Raw genomic sequence first — 13,176 nt, forward strand, 5'->3', positions numbered from 1 at the left:
GTCCCACCCAAACCTCCTCAATCCCATGGCCTGTGGCTGTTCCTGCCGTCCATGAAGCAAGGCAGTGACCATGTCTGCAGACACTGGGATGTTACCTGTTGGGAAGATCAGTGCCAGGCAGTGGAGGAGAGATGGGGTTTTTTTGGTCTGTGCTGCTGCTGATTGCTCTTGCCAGCCTCCTCGGCCTATGAGGAAGCATCAGCATCTGGCTGTTGGGAAGCAAAAGTCTTTTAATCCTCAGAGTCTTTGGGTGGGGTGTCAATTGGGGGTGCTCTCTAGTGACACACAGCAGCAAAGCAACATGAATTCCGCCTGCCCTGGGCAGTGAATCCCAGTGGCCTCTTTGCAGACAGAACTGGGAGCCAGTCTCCACACCATGGCTCTGAAGGTCAGCAGCTGGGTAACACTCATCTTTGGGCAACATCTGGGAGGAGTTGCTGACACCTTAAAGGGAATGAGCTGTGGGTTAGGAAAGCCACTGGCCAGCTGAACAGGAGGATCTTCACACCTCCTGCCTGGGGTGGATGGAACAGCGTGGTTTCTGCTGAGGAGGGCTGGGCAGGAGTAGCAGGGCAGTCCTGATTGCCAGGGGATGCCCAGGGCAGTGGGTGTGCATGCTGACATGGCCTCTCTGCCTGGGAGCCTGCACCCACTCTGGCAGCAGCGAGCAAGGGATATGTGGAGTTTTTTTGTGCAGATCTCTGTAAGGCATCCAGACAGCTGCTGCCCACTGTGCTCAGTGGAGCATCTGCTTTGGCAGGCAGGAGAGGAGACGGGAGCCTTGGGAATTTCAGACAGTCATTTACTTAATAACCATAGACAGAGCAGGGGGTTGATTTCTGGCTGTGAAGGGATTGTCTTCCTTCCCTCCTCAGTGAGAATGTGCTCATGTTCACCTCTCCCAGGGAAAATGCTTGGCTTGGGGAGAAAGGGAGTTAATTGGGATGCAGACTCCTGAAACAGAACTCCATGGGTATGAGCAGTTTCTCAAGAAAGATGAAGGTTGATTTATGCTTTCTGGATTTGTGCCTGCCACCCTGAGCTAAACATATCTGAACTTACAGATAAGTTCCTTTTCCTGGGTCCCCAGCTCCTTGTTAGCTTCCAGAAGAAACCCCAGCCTGCTCTGACCTTATATTTGTGAGCTGCATCTCCTTCAGCATCTGTGTTTGTCTAGCAACAACACTTTCATTCGTGATCAGAGCCACAGAATAACAGGGACTGTAGTTGGAGGGAGGGGAGTTAGATTCAGATGCTGTAGCAAAGCAAAACTAATTCAGATGTTTGTGGGATGACTTTTCTGCTCTGAAGTGCTGTACAAACTAAAATTCTGCATTTCAAATATGCCCAGGTCGATTCAGGGTTTGGTGGTATTACTTAGCTGTGCCAGGAAGGAGGACTTGGTTTTCTGGTGCTTTAGTTTCTCTCCTGTAATATTTCCCATTTAGCTTGTGTCTGACTGCTGCTACCACCCCATATCTTTCTCAGTCCCATCTGAAATGAATCTGTGGGTTCTAGCTGATTATAACGCTCATAACCTCAACTTAAAGATGCCAAGTGTCAAAACTGTTATTTAATATTGTCTGTGAAAGTGCCTATGGACAGACAGGTGTGGAGAGAACAAAGATGGAAATTATCCCTTGGGAATATGGGTTTACTGGGATGGGATAGGTAGATGGAGAAATGCACGTATTGGATGGGATGGTTGTTTGCTCTGGCAGGCTACCTGCCCTTGGAGGGTCTCTGCCATTTGACCCCCACCTGTGGCTGGACACATAATGGGATATTCTCTGCCTCTCAGAGTTCTTAGTTCAGATGTAACATGAAGTCTTTTGGATCTCTTTTTAGATTATACCTTTCCTGCTTCATCTCAGAAGGCATTGCCGAAACAAAATGGGACACAAGCAGACAACTGGGAAATGGCCACTGTCCAGCCACCAGCGGAATTTGTGGAGCCTGACTTACACACTCCTTTCTCCACACTAGAGGAAGAAGAGGGGCTGCTCCCTATTGACCACTCAAGAGGAGGAATGGAGAGCCTCCAGACCTCTGGGCCAGAGGTTACGTCTTCTGAACCAGTGGACCAAGAGGACTCCTTCTCCCTTCTGTTTTCCACAGCCTCTGCCAGGCCAGGTGTTGTGACTGAGGCAGCCATAGGAGGGCAAGAAGAGGACTCTGTTTCTCCAGGCTTAGACCTTGGGAGCAGCATGGGACCAGGTCTCCTACCTGTGCCCTCTACTTTTTCTACTACAGTTGCTGCAAGATCTCCCACTGATTCAGAAGAACTCCTTGAGGTGACAACTGGAGACACTTGGGCTGTTGGGGGAGCAGATTCAGAGCTGGCTGTGGCTACAACAGGAGCAGAGCCTGCAGAGACCACAGTGGAGGCTGGTGGAGAAGAGCATTCAGCCAGGGAGGAGGTGTCAGAGCCCACGGTGGGGTGGGAGATGCTGGAGCCCACGGTGCTGACCGAAATGGAGCAGACAGTGGAAACGCCTGTGGGGACACCCTCTCCTGCAGGCAGCTCCCCAGGCACCCAGACTCCTCCTGGTAGTGAGCAGCAGCCCTCTTCTGTGTCTCTGTGGGACAGAGCTGATGAGCCTGAGCTGGATCCCCTTTGGAATGACACAGAGCCAGCCACTGAGACTGCAGCAGCAGGGAGGAGCTCGTCAGCCCCGCCTGGGGACGCCCGCATGGCCATGCTGCCCACGGAGCTGCCCTGGGACTCTGCACAGGTTGCACTGGGAGCAGGGGCTGGGCTGGGAGGTTGCAGTGGGGATGTTTGGGTCCTCACTCCTGGGGAGTGTTTAAGCCCATCCCTGAGTCTGATTGCTGGGAGTATGTTTTTCTTTTCACCCAGTCAAAGCTGAATTTTCAGGGAGTTATTCACAGTAGTTCTTAAGGGTATCCATCATCCCTGGCCCTTCACATCTTCCTAGCTGCACAAAATCCTGCTTCTTAAACAGAAGCTGAACACCTTTCTTCTGGGGCATGAACAGCAGAGAAAGCTCCTTGTTTCCTCAGCCTGCATTATTGGAAGTGTCAGGACAAACATGTCCCCAAGGATTTCTGGAAGGGGAGTGAGAAGAAAGTGCTGTTTTTACTACTGCTGCCTGCAGGGACCAGATGCAGAGCGGGTGGAGCAGAGTACAGTTATATGTGAGGATGTGAAGAGGAGGGGTGAACTGCAGTTCCCGAATCCAGCAAACTGGCAGCTGGTTAAGAGAAAATGTGTAGCGGGAGCTGACTGGTGAGAAAGGCAAGCAAAGCTTTTAATTTTGCTTTTTGCCCCATGGTACTCAGGAGCCTGAACTTAGTGACTTAGTCCCTCTGTGCATCCTATCCTGCCTGCAAAGTGCTGCCCCCTCTCACCAGTTTGTTTAAGGACCACAGAGGCTCCTGGTTAGGTTTTGTGTTAAGTGCTGATAAGGCTGCAGGCTAGAGAGTTTTCCACTGAGAAACTGTGTCCTCCTTGAGTCTAGATAGAAGTGGAAGGTCAAGCTGAGCTGTGGCAAGCTGGCAGAGCAGCTTTGTCCCCGTTTTATGTCAGCACTGAAATGGTGATTGCTCCTTAGAACGGAGAGTTAAAGGACAGTCACATCCTTTGAGAAGTGCTTCTGCGAGTATGGCACAGTGCCCTGCTCCTGTCCCTTGTGTACCCTGTGCTTTCAGCAGCAGAATTACATTCACACCTGAACCCAGCTGTCTTTGTCTTGTCTCTCCAGGTGATCTGTAAAGACTGGAGCAACCTTGCAGGAAAGAACTACATCATCCTGAATATGTCGGATAACATTGACTGTGTAAGTCAGTCCAGACAGATTTCATGGCACAGGGGCAATGGTGTTTGGGAAAGTGAAGGCAGGCACAGCTCCTCCTGTCTGCTTTCACCACAAAACATTTTAAAAGCACGAAATCTCAACATATAGAGGCTGTGAAGAGAAGGGGAGGACAGAAATATTTCTGTTCTCCAAAAGGGAAAAAGAGTGGGTGGAGGGAGATGATTTTGCTCCAAGTCTAGCACATGTCAGTTCCATATTGGATTTTTTACTAACTTCTGGCTGCTAGTCTGTGCCAGTCAGTACCTGGATTGTCATGAGACATGAGAACTTTTAACATTGCACCTCTTACAGGATTGAATGCAGTTCTCCTTCCTTCTCTTCATTTTCCTTCCATTCCTTCCAGCATATAGTAACAATCCTCTGATGGCTCAGAGGAATAGGGACTCCCATTTGGACTGTGCATGGATAAGTATCAAGCAGTTATCACTAAATCTTCCTTAAGGGTCTCTTCTTCCAACCCTATTATCTTGTGTGTTATCTGTGTCTGTTAACCAGCCATGCTCTGCTAATCCAATGCCTGTCCATCCATCCTCATAAAGCTGCAGTTAATTCATGACCCCAGAATCCGTTGTGAGTCCCTGATAAAAGGGCTTGTTCACTTCTGCTGGGCCTTTAATCAGGCACTTAAAAACCAGTTGTGAAAGGCCTGGGGTCAAGGTGCCTTTCATAATTCTAAGAAATTATTATAAGCCTGACAACCTGAGACTGAAATGTTTCATTGAGGAATTGTGTTCTGGCCTCGTGCATCTGCACTCCTGCTTTGTGGGGCTCCTGCTGTGGGCACAGCCAGCTGCTTCTGTTACTGCAGGGTTGCTCTCTGGCACTGACCTCTTGCCACTACTGGTGAGTTCTTGGTTGGTTTGTTTTGCTTTTTTTTAAAGGTGACCTTTTTTAGGGACAGGGAAAATGGGGAAATTCCTATACACACTGAAGCATGCTGATTGCTCTAAGAATAGATAAAAAGTCAGTCTTTCTCCTCCTAATTTAGGCAAACCAGTGCAGACCGCTTTAAGTATCTCTGCTATGGTTCACAACCGTAATGCAGAAAAGGAGTCCTTGAAAACCAGAGTCCTTCTGCCCTGTTTCCTTCATGCCCCCATCACTCTCCCTCCCATCTCTGTGGACTTCAAATGCTAATTAATTTTGTAATATGTAGTAAGTTCCTTTCTGTGGTCACTTGTGTTGTTTAAACCTCTGTAAGGGGAAGAACTGAAAAGCAGATGTGCAGATGTCTCTTGATCAAATTATGTCTTTGCTGTTGAATCCTCAGTTCTGCCTTGCTGGAGGAAGATGGTGCCCTGGGATAGGCAGGACTGAGCTGTTTTTCTACTTGATTTCATGTTTCAAAACATATTTCCCAGTGAATGATTTGTGCTGTACTACCCCTTATTCAAAGGGACATTTGTCGACATACATATTTAACATGAGCATCTCATCATTCCCTGCCTCCCATTACCACTTTGCATGAGTGAAGCTGGAATCAAGATCTTCATCTTTCCGCTGGAGATGATGCAGTTTGTTTCCTACCCTTGTTAATTTGCTCACTTTGTGCACCTCACCTACTGTCTGCCTGTCTCTTTTGTTTTTTGGTGTCTGTAACAGAACTCTGTGGTGTTTGGTTTTCTGGGGTTTTGAGGGAGAACCTGTGTTGCAAGTGCTGTTGTTTAAATTAGTGTGAGTGGGTATTCCTCACATATTTCAATGTTTTGGTGCCATGATCTAGTGTGTATTGAGTCCCACTGAAAAGCTGAGGGACAAGGAGTGTGCTTAGCTCCTTCCAGAAGGTTGCACTTTGAGCTTCATTACACTTCATAGCACCAGGCTTTTACCTGCTGCAGGAATCATATCTGTGTTTCTGGGTTTAGCTGGAAGCCTGTTTGTCTTCCCAGTGGGCTCCAGGTAAGGGAATCACTTCAGTCTCTCTCTGGGCAAATCTCTCACTCAACATACCTGGAAAGTTTACCCAAGTGAGGACTGCAGGATCTGACCCAGCAGTGGTACCTGGCTATGCAAGGTGACCTCCACCTTGGCACAGGTGCATTCAGGCTCCTTCACTGCTCCCTCCTCTCCACCATGGAGAATTGATCAGTGCTCTGCAACCTCTGCTTTCCCCATCACCAGAAACATCTCACTTCTGTCCTCCTGCTTCTGGCTCAGCTGCTCCCCTTTCCTCTGCATGCCCCAACAGAGAGCCTCAGACTGGCAGTGGGACCATGAGCTGGAGCTGCAGCTGAGCATCGTGGTGCTGCATCAGTGCTGCTTCCTCATGCAGCTCTTCCTGCCTCCCCATACCAAAACCCATCATTTCATGAGAGGAGGCACTGCCAGGCTCTTGTGATTCAGGCTCCAGTCATCGATGTCTTCTCCAATTAGGCCATTTTTGGCACAGGCCTGTGCCTGCCCTGAGCGCTTCAAATTGCCATGGCAACAAGAACTCTCCATTTTATTAATCATCTGTGTGGCCTTCAGGTTGGCATGGCAACTGGAGATGAGAATAGAAACACAAGAGTGAGAAAGCAGCAAAGGCGCCTGCTGAGGGATGGCCGGAGCACGTCAGGCTGAGCGGCACCCCCTGACCCAGCGCTGGCTCCTGTGGCCAGGAGCCTGGCTGCTTCCTTCTCACACCATCATGTTCCTTCAGGATCCCTGTGTGCCAGGAGAGCCTGGTGTGGGGCATTTGGCAGCCACAGGAGCTGAGGAGGAAGTTTGGTGCATCAGGAGGTGTTTGTGGCTCCAGCCTGAGGAACTGTGCAGCAGAGTGTGGCACCAGGTTTATCACTGCTGGTTTTTGGGCATGTGTGAGGTCTCAGCTGTGCCAGCCCTGCAGTGCTACAGCTGCCTTGTCCCCACCATGCACTCACCAAGGTTCCTTTCTTGTGGCAGGAGGAGTTTCGTTTGGAGAGGGGTCCCCAGCTGTTGGCACTGGTGGAGGATGCCTTCTCCAGGCAGGCAGAGGGGCTGCAGGACCGCTGGCTCATCTCTCTGAGCAAACCCAATGAGAATGACAAGCACTTGCTAATGACACTGGCAGGGGAACAGGGTAAGTGCTGGCAGAAGGAGCCTTCCTGTGATGGGGAGTGTGTTTAAATGGAGGTACACAGCAATGTTGGAAGGAGCTTTTGCTTTCCAGTCCATTGCAATCCCATCAGTTCTGTGTTCACTGGACTTGAGGTATGGAGAGAGACTGAGACTTTCTTCACATCTGCTTTCTGGGTTGTCCCTCACTGCTTGCACAAAGCACTGCACTTTGCACTTCTGCACATTGCCTTCAGCTTTGCTGCCTCTCTGGATTGCCTTTCCCTGAGCATCTGTCAGGTTTCTCCTTATGTACTCCCCATCATGGTATGATATGACAGCCTGCTCTTGGTTCACTTCCTAACCTATCAATTCTGAAGTCCTGTCTGAACTAGGATGGTCCTCATAGTGCCCTCCTTCATCCCCAAAGAAACAAAAGCTGACAGTGACATGGGCTGGACTGGAACATTTTACCATGTCTTTATTCCCATTTTGGTACAGGGGTCCTTTTCCTGCCTGCTTAGTGACAGATGTTTCTAATGTTGACATTATGGCCTCTATGACCTTTGTGAACCTGTCTCCATGAGTTTTTGAGTGCTGCTGCTTGCTCCCAGAGCAGACACAGATCCTGAGAGCTTCTGTGGTGCTGGGGAGGGTAGCTAGGTTGCTCTGCTATCAGTTCATCCCTGATTTTTTTTTACTCCTTTAAAGAGTATTTGGAGGTACCCTTGTCTGTGATCCTGTGTTCTTTCAGCCTCCTGACATAAAACACCAATGAACAAAATGTGTGTTTCCCTGCCTCCATCCTGTTGGGGATTTTATACTGATGAATACATCTGACTGAGTAACCTGAGCTGAGAGCAGCACTGATCTCTTCCTCTACTTTACAGGTGTTATCCCTACAAAAGATGTTCTCATGGCACTGGGGGATGTTAAGAGGAGCTTAGCTGAGGTAAGAGCCTGTCTGCCTGCATCCGTTTGTTAAGACCAGTTATACAATTAAAATATGCTCCCACTTTTCAAGTTGCTTTTCTCAGTCTAACCAAGTGCTGAACCCAGAGCAGGCAAACAGATGAGTCAGATGCTTGGCAAACCCCCTTTCTCCCCTCACTGGTAGTAGCCAGGCCATCAAATTTCTGCTCTTTTTAAGAGAGTGACTATGGGTTATTCCCTCCCTGCTTTTCTGGCTTGGTTATGAGACTGCTTTTCACACATTCGTTTTGTTGGGATTCTCAGTGTCACCCCTTCCATACTATTGTCCATACAGTGTGGGTGCTGCAGGCCCCCACATTTGGCCCTGCTCACCCTCCAGTTGTTTTACACACATTGGCTTCTCTTGACATGTTCACACACCTTCTATGATTCCAGGGTCTGCATTTCACTCCTTAAACAACTGCCTTCACAAGGACAGGCAGAGGACCTGGGTCAGTGGATGCCAGACTCCTCTGCCATCTTCCTCTAGGCCTCAGATATTCCCTTCTAACCCTGGGCAGCTTGGAAGAGGATAGAGATGAGGACAAATCAGTCCCACAATCTTTGGCTTTGCCCCTTTGTCCTACAGGGTATGTAGGCACTGAGGACCTATTCTGTTTGAGTTTTTTGTGCCAGCCACTGGATTAATTTTGCTGAATTTAGCAGCAGGATTGAGCCACTGTCTTGCTGGCTGTCTGCTCTCAGGTTTTTCCCTGACCTAACAAACTGGCGCAGTTAGACAAAGCAAATTAACTGCTCAGTGGTGTATTGATTGGCTTACACCAGAGAAAGTGCAAAAAGCAAACCCTGTAGAAATTGTGTGACTGAAGTATCAGCAGCTAGAGCTGTCCAGAAAGAAGGATTTGTGTGGATGCAAGGTTTGACTTTGCAAATGTGGCCATGTGTTAATGTGAGTTCTACCAGGGCCTCCTTGCCCCATGCCTCATGCTCTCTGGCTCTGTCAGTAATGAAACTCTGCTCACAGTGCTGCCCTTGCACCAGCATGAGATTGCAAGGAGGAGGGAGGATATTCTCTTACCTGTCACATTTACTACTGAATTGATACATAACCTGCTTCAAATCTGCCAAGTCTCTGGGACCATCCTGGGCTGTTTGCTGACAGCCACAGGGGGCCAGTTTCTAGGGCAGCTATTCCTAAGCTTTTAGGCTCAGCGGGCAGCTGTCCACTTTCAAGACCTTGTAAAGACCACTATGCCCTCTTAGGACCTGAGCTTTCCTGGAAACCTATTTATTAGGGTTACATTCTCTGCCAAGCAGTTACCAAAGCCTAAGCACACGTCAGTGGTCTCTAGTTTGTTTTGGGGACTCTCAGTCTTGGACAGTTTCTCCTTTGAAAGCCTCCTACACAAAGGTGTGATATCCTTGTGCAGGTGAGCAAAATAAAATTTTGCCTACTGCCCCATTTGCTGATGCATCAGCTTTCATGGAAAATGGTGTTATGTATAGTTATGAGCTTTCTAGTAATGTAAGACTGTGTACAACCTGAGTCTCCAACCCTGGCTTTCAGTTCTTCTGCCCACATTCATGGTCCTGTACTTGTACCCAGGAAAGTCTGAACAGGATTCTATCTGCCTGTAGGTCAGGACTTTTAATGTACTGCTTCCTTCCTTCCAGATTGGTATCCAGAACTACTCGACCACCACGAGCTGCCAGTCTCACCCTAACCAGACACGCAGTGATTATGGGAAGCTCTTTGTGGTGTTGGTGATCATCGGCTCCATCTGCGCCATCATCATCGTCCTGGGGCTCATCTACAACTGCTGGCAGAGACGCCTGCCCAAGATGAAGAACATGGTGAGCATGGGATGGGTGGAGAAGGTGGCCAGACTCTTAGCCTTGGGATGGAGGAGATTGGGAAGATAGGAGGGCAATTGTTTTCCCCTGTCCAATTATGGGACATAGGTGGGTACACTGCTGGAGCAGCAGTGGAGTTCATTCAGGTGTAAGAGAGATGCAAATGTGCTTAGGACAGCTCATTTCCACTCTGAGGGTTGGGCTGGGAATAAATCCACCTCTTCCCACTGACTCCACAAAGGTCTCAGTGACCCTCATAGCCTGGTGTGATTGTGCTTTTCAGCAGCATTAAGAGCTGTCACCCTCTGTCTCCCTTTGTGTCCTCTCGTCCCTGGCAGTCGCACGGCGAGGAGCTGCGCTTTGTTGAGAACGGCTGCCATGACAACCCCACCCTGGATGTGGCCAGTGACAGCCAGTCGGAAATGCAGGAGAAGAAGCCGAGCGTGAACGGGGGGAACACCATCAATGGCCCTGACAGCTGGGATGTCCTGATCAATAAGCAGGCAAGCGAGGATGTGGATGTGTTTGAGGAAGACACGCATCTTTAGAAAAAGAAAGGAGGGAACCATCCTCTTAAACACACTTGTTTTTCTCCTATCTTGACTGATGGACCATGGGATCAGGTGGCTTCTCAGGAACTTCATAAAACCTTTGAACGTGTCTTTGGGCAAGTTTTCCCTATGGAAGTCCTGAGCCTGCATCTGAGGCTTGGAGCCAGGAGGATCACGGAACAGAGGGAAGCGGGAGGGGTGGGTTTATAGATCTCTGTGTGTGTGTTCCTATCACTAGCACCAATGCTTTCATCACCTTTAAATGCACTTACTGTAGCTCTGTGGTAGTGGCTGAGACTGTCTGGATTGGAGAAACAAGATGGTGGGGCTGCCTGCCACCAAGAGTCCAGATTTGGGGAGTAAATTCACTTTCCAAATACTGACCTTGAGACCACATTCAGTCCATGCAGGTGCAGTAAAACCTGTGCATTCTGGATGGAGGGGAGCCAAGATTCTGTCAATGTTCTGGGCAGAGTTTGCATTCTCCATGTGAAAAACAGGTTTTTTAGTGCTCTAGCATTCAGCTACTAATTGTATGAGAGCTGATGTTTACATTTGGGGAAAATACCCCTCCCACCACTCCCTGCTGTCATCTCATTTCACCCCTGGTACCACTAACAGCCCCACTCCTTTTTTCAGCTCCACAACTCCAAGCTGAGCTTGCAAAGTTTGAGCACTTTACCCTTGCTTGACTGATTGCAGAGAATTCAGTGCCATGGTGCAGCATTCTAGATGGAAATGTGCTTTAGGTTGGAGCGTTGCTCCAAAATGGTGTTTACATGCCTCTTTCACAATAGCCTGGGAAATAGCAGGAAAATATCCCTTGTCTTGTGTAAGTTTAACACTGGCTGGCCTTTTCCACTCGAGTTCTATTTCACAGGTTAGTTTCGTTTCAGTTGGTCATTTTGCAGTAAATATAAAGACTATGTGAAACTTTTAAAATAGGGAAACAAGTAATGTTCTCATCCTTTTGTTTCAATTTCAGCATCTTGCCCTGAGGGAAGGGTGGAAGTGTTTAATACCCCACAGGTGTAAATTGGGGTAACATCTTTAAAATCACTGCATTTAAACAATGTAAGAGCCAGTTCTGATGAGATGAGAATCGGATGTAAGAGCTCCCCAATGGATGTTTCTCAGGCATGCCTCAGGCAACTTTGAGGCTCCAGCTCCCTGAAGATGTGTGCTCAAGGCACGTGAATATGTGTAATTGTTCTCTGAGCCCTGCCTAAACTACTGTCAAGCCTGAAATCCCAGAACATTTGTTTCTTCTGTCAGTGAGGGACTGAGGAACTTGCTTCGGTCAGAGGCAGAACTTCTCTCCCTAGTGGTGGTGATCTGCATGCTTGCTTCCTGCGAGATGCAGCTTCACACTTGGTCTTGAAGGGAACCTTTGTACACAGAGGCCCCAGATGTGCAGCCTGTAAATCTGTCACTGTAGGTATAGAGACCTCTAGCATGTTCCCCCCGGTGGGTGTGCCTGAAGTCAAGGTGCCAGAGTCTGTTGTTGCAGTTTGTGTAGCGCTTTGCATGCAAACTGCATCACAGATCACCTCGATGGAGGGCCACTCTGATACCAGTTTATTAAGGATTCAAGAAAGGTGATAACCTTTGGTTTCCTATCCAGATTCCAATTTTCAGTGGTTTTTGCCTGCCTCCATATCTTTCCTGGTGTTATGTAGGACACAGTGATCATCAGCTCTTTTTGTACCTTGGTAGGGTTGCAGAGATGCTCAGAGTTCCTTCTCCTGCCCCAGCAGTTGGTAGTGGGGGACAGTCCATGGATGCAGACAGCCATACACGGCCCTCTCTGACCACCCCTCCCTGGGTGGCTCCTGCTGAGTTTGATGCGTCTGTGCAGTAAAACTGCACAAGTCCATTGGCTGTGTTGAAGGCACTTTGGGGCTCAAAGGATTAAATGCAAATTGTTGTTATGGTGAGTAAATTAAAGCATGGAGTTAAAATTTGAGATTTTATAGCACTTAGCATAATGGGCCCTGGCATGCCCGTGGCCTTTAGGCAGCTGCACCGTGTAAATCTTTCCAAGTCCAATAATCCTCCTCAAATTTGTTTTGAATGCCCAGTGGCTGTTAAAAGATAATGCCACCAATCAGATGTGAATCATTTCACCCACAAATGGCTTCCTTGGTGCATATCCCTGCTAAGAGCTGCTTTGCTGCCCTGTTTTCTCCCCACTATCCTAATTCAGAGAAACAACAAGGCACTGATAAAGCAATGCTTCTGGCTGGGCTCAGCACCTCCCAATCTCGTGTAAAGTCTTCAAACTTTAAAGAAACCAAGGGGCTATATGGGTTCAATAATCAGCTAGCAAGTTCTCCTAATTTGCTCTTCTGGCCTCTCATGGCCTGGAGGATTTTCCAGAGATGCTCTTCTCTGTCTGGAGTATCCAGGTAGTCTGAGAGACACTTTAAGGGTGGCTGTTGAGGCTGAGGACACTTTTCTGCTGTCTCTTACAGGGTGCACCTGGCTGTATGATCCCAGTTTAGCTTCAGAAATCTACTGGTTGGTAGAATTTCACTTTAGTCTGGTGGTACTTTTTATCCTCTTACAGTTTGTTTTTTCTCTGTATCATTTTTTGCACTAGGCTGATCTTGTCAAGTCGATTGCACTGTTGTCCCTCTCCTGCCAGCCCTGCAGAGATGGGTCATCTCTGGGGACCTGCAGGCTGGGAAGCACTGTAGAGAGGCTGTTGGTAGCCCACTTAACTCTGTCCAGTGCTTGCATTTCCAGCTCTGCACAGGGAGGATGTAAAGAGGAAGAAAACCTTTGTCTTAGCATTTGTAACAGGAAGCTTTTCTATCACCCTAATGTAGTTAAACTTCTTTTTAATAAAAACTGTGAAAGCTGGACTTCTCAGAGCAGTGTGCCAGGTGACAGAGCAGATGGAGGAGACAAAGCAATTCCTGGAAAACTAACTCGGACATCGCCATAATTCCACCTACCAAATGCTTGATCACACTGACACC

General features: G+C 48.5%; 1 protein-coding gene across 1 annotated transcript in view; it reads left to right on the top strand.

Annotated features, from left to right (window-relative positions):
- Positions 1-12,026, top strand: part of PODXL2 (podocalyxin like 2) — a 30,641-nt gene extending 18,615 nt beyond the window's left edge. Inside the window, exons 3-8 of the mRNA XM_059480347.1 lie at positions 1,849-2,735; positions 3,726-3,800; positions 6,723-6,879; positions 7,745-7,806; positions 9,462-9,641; positions 9,980-12,026. Of these exons, the coding sequence (XP_059336330.1) occupies positions 1,849-2,735; positions 3,726-3,800; positions 6,723-6,879; positions 7,745-7,806; positions 9,462-9,641; positions 9,980-10,189 (1,571 nt within the window). The 3' untranslated portion in view covers positions 10,190-12,026. The remainder of the gene's footprint in view (positions 1-1,848; positions 2,736-3,725; positions 3,801-6,722; positions 6,880-7,744; positions 7,807-9,461; positions 9,642-9,979) is intronic.
- The last annotated feature ends 1,150 nt before the right edge of the window (positions 12,027-13,176 follow it).

Source organism: Ammospiza nelsoni, chromosome 11 (assembly GCF_027579445.1).
Source record: "Ammospiza nelsoni isolate bAmmNel1 chromosome 11, bAmmNel1.pri, whole genome shotgun sequence".
Taxonomy (NCBI): Eukaryota; Metazoa; Chordata; class Aves; order Passeriformes; family Passerellidae; genus Ammospiza; species Ammospiza nelsoni.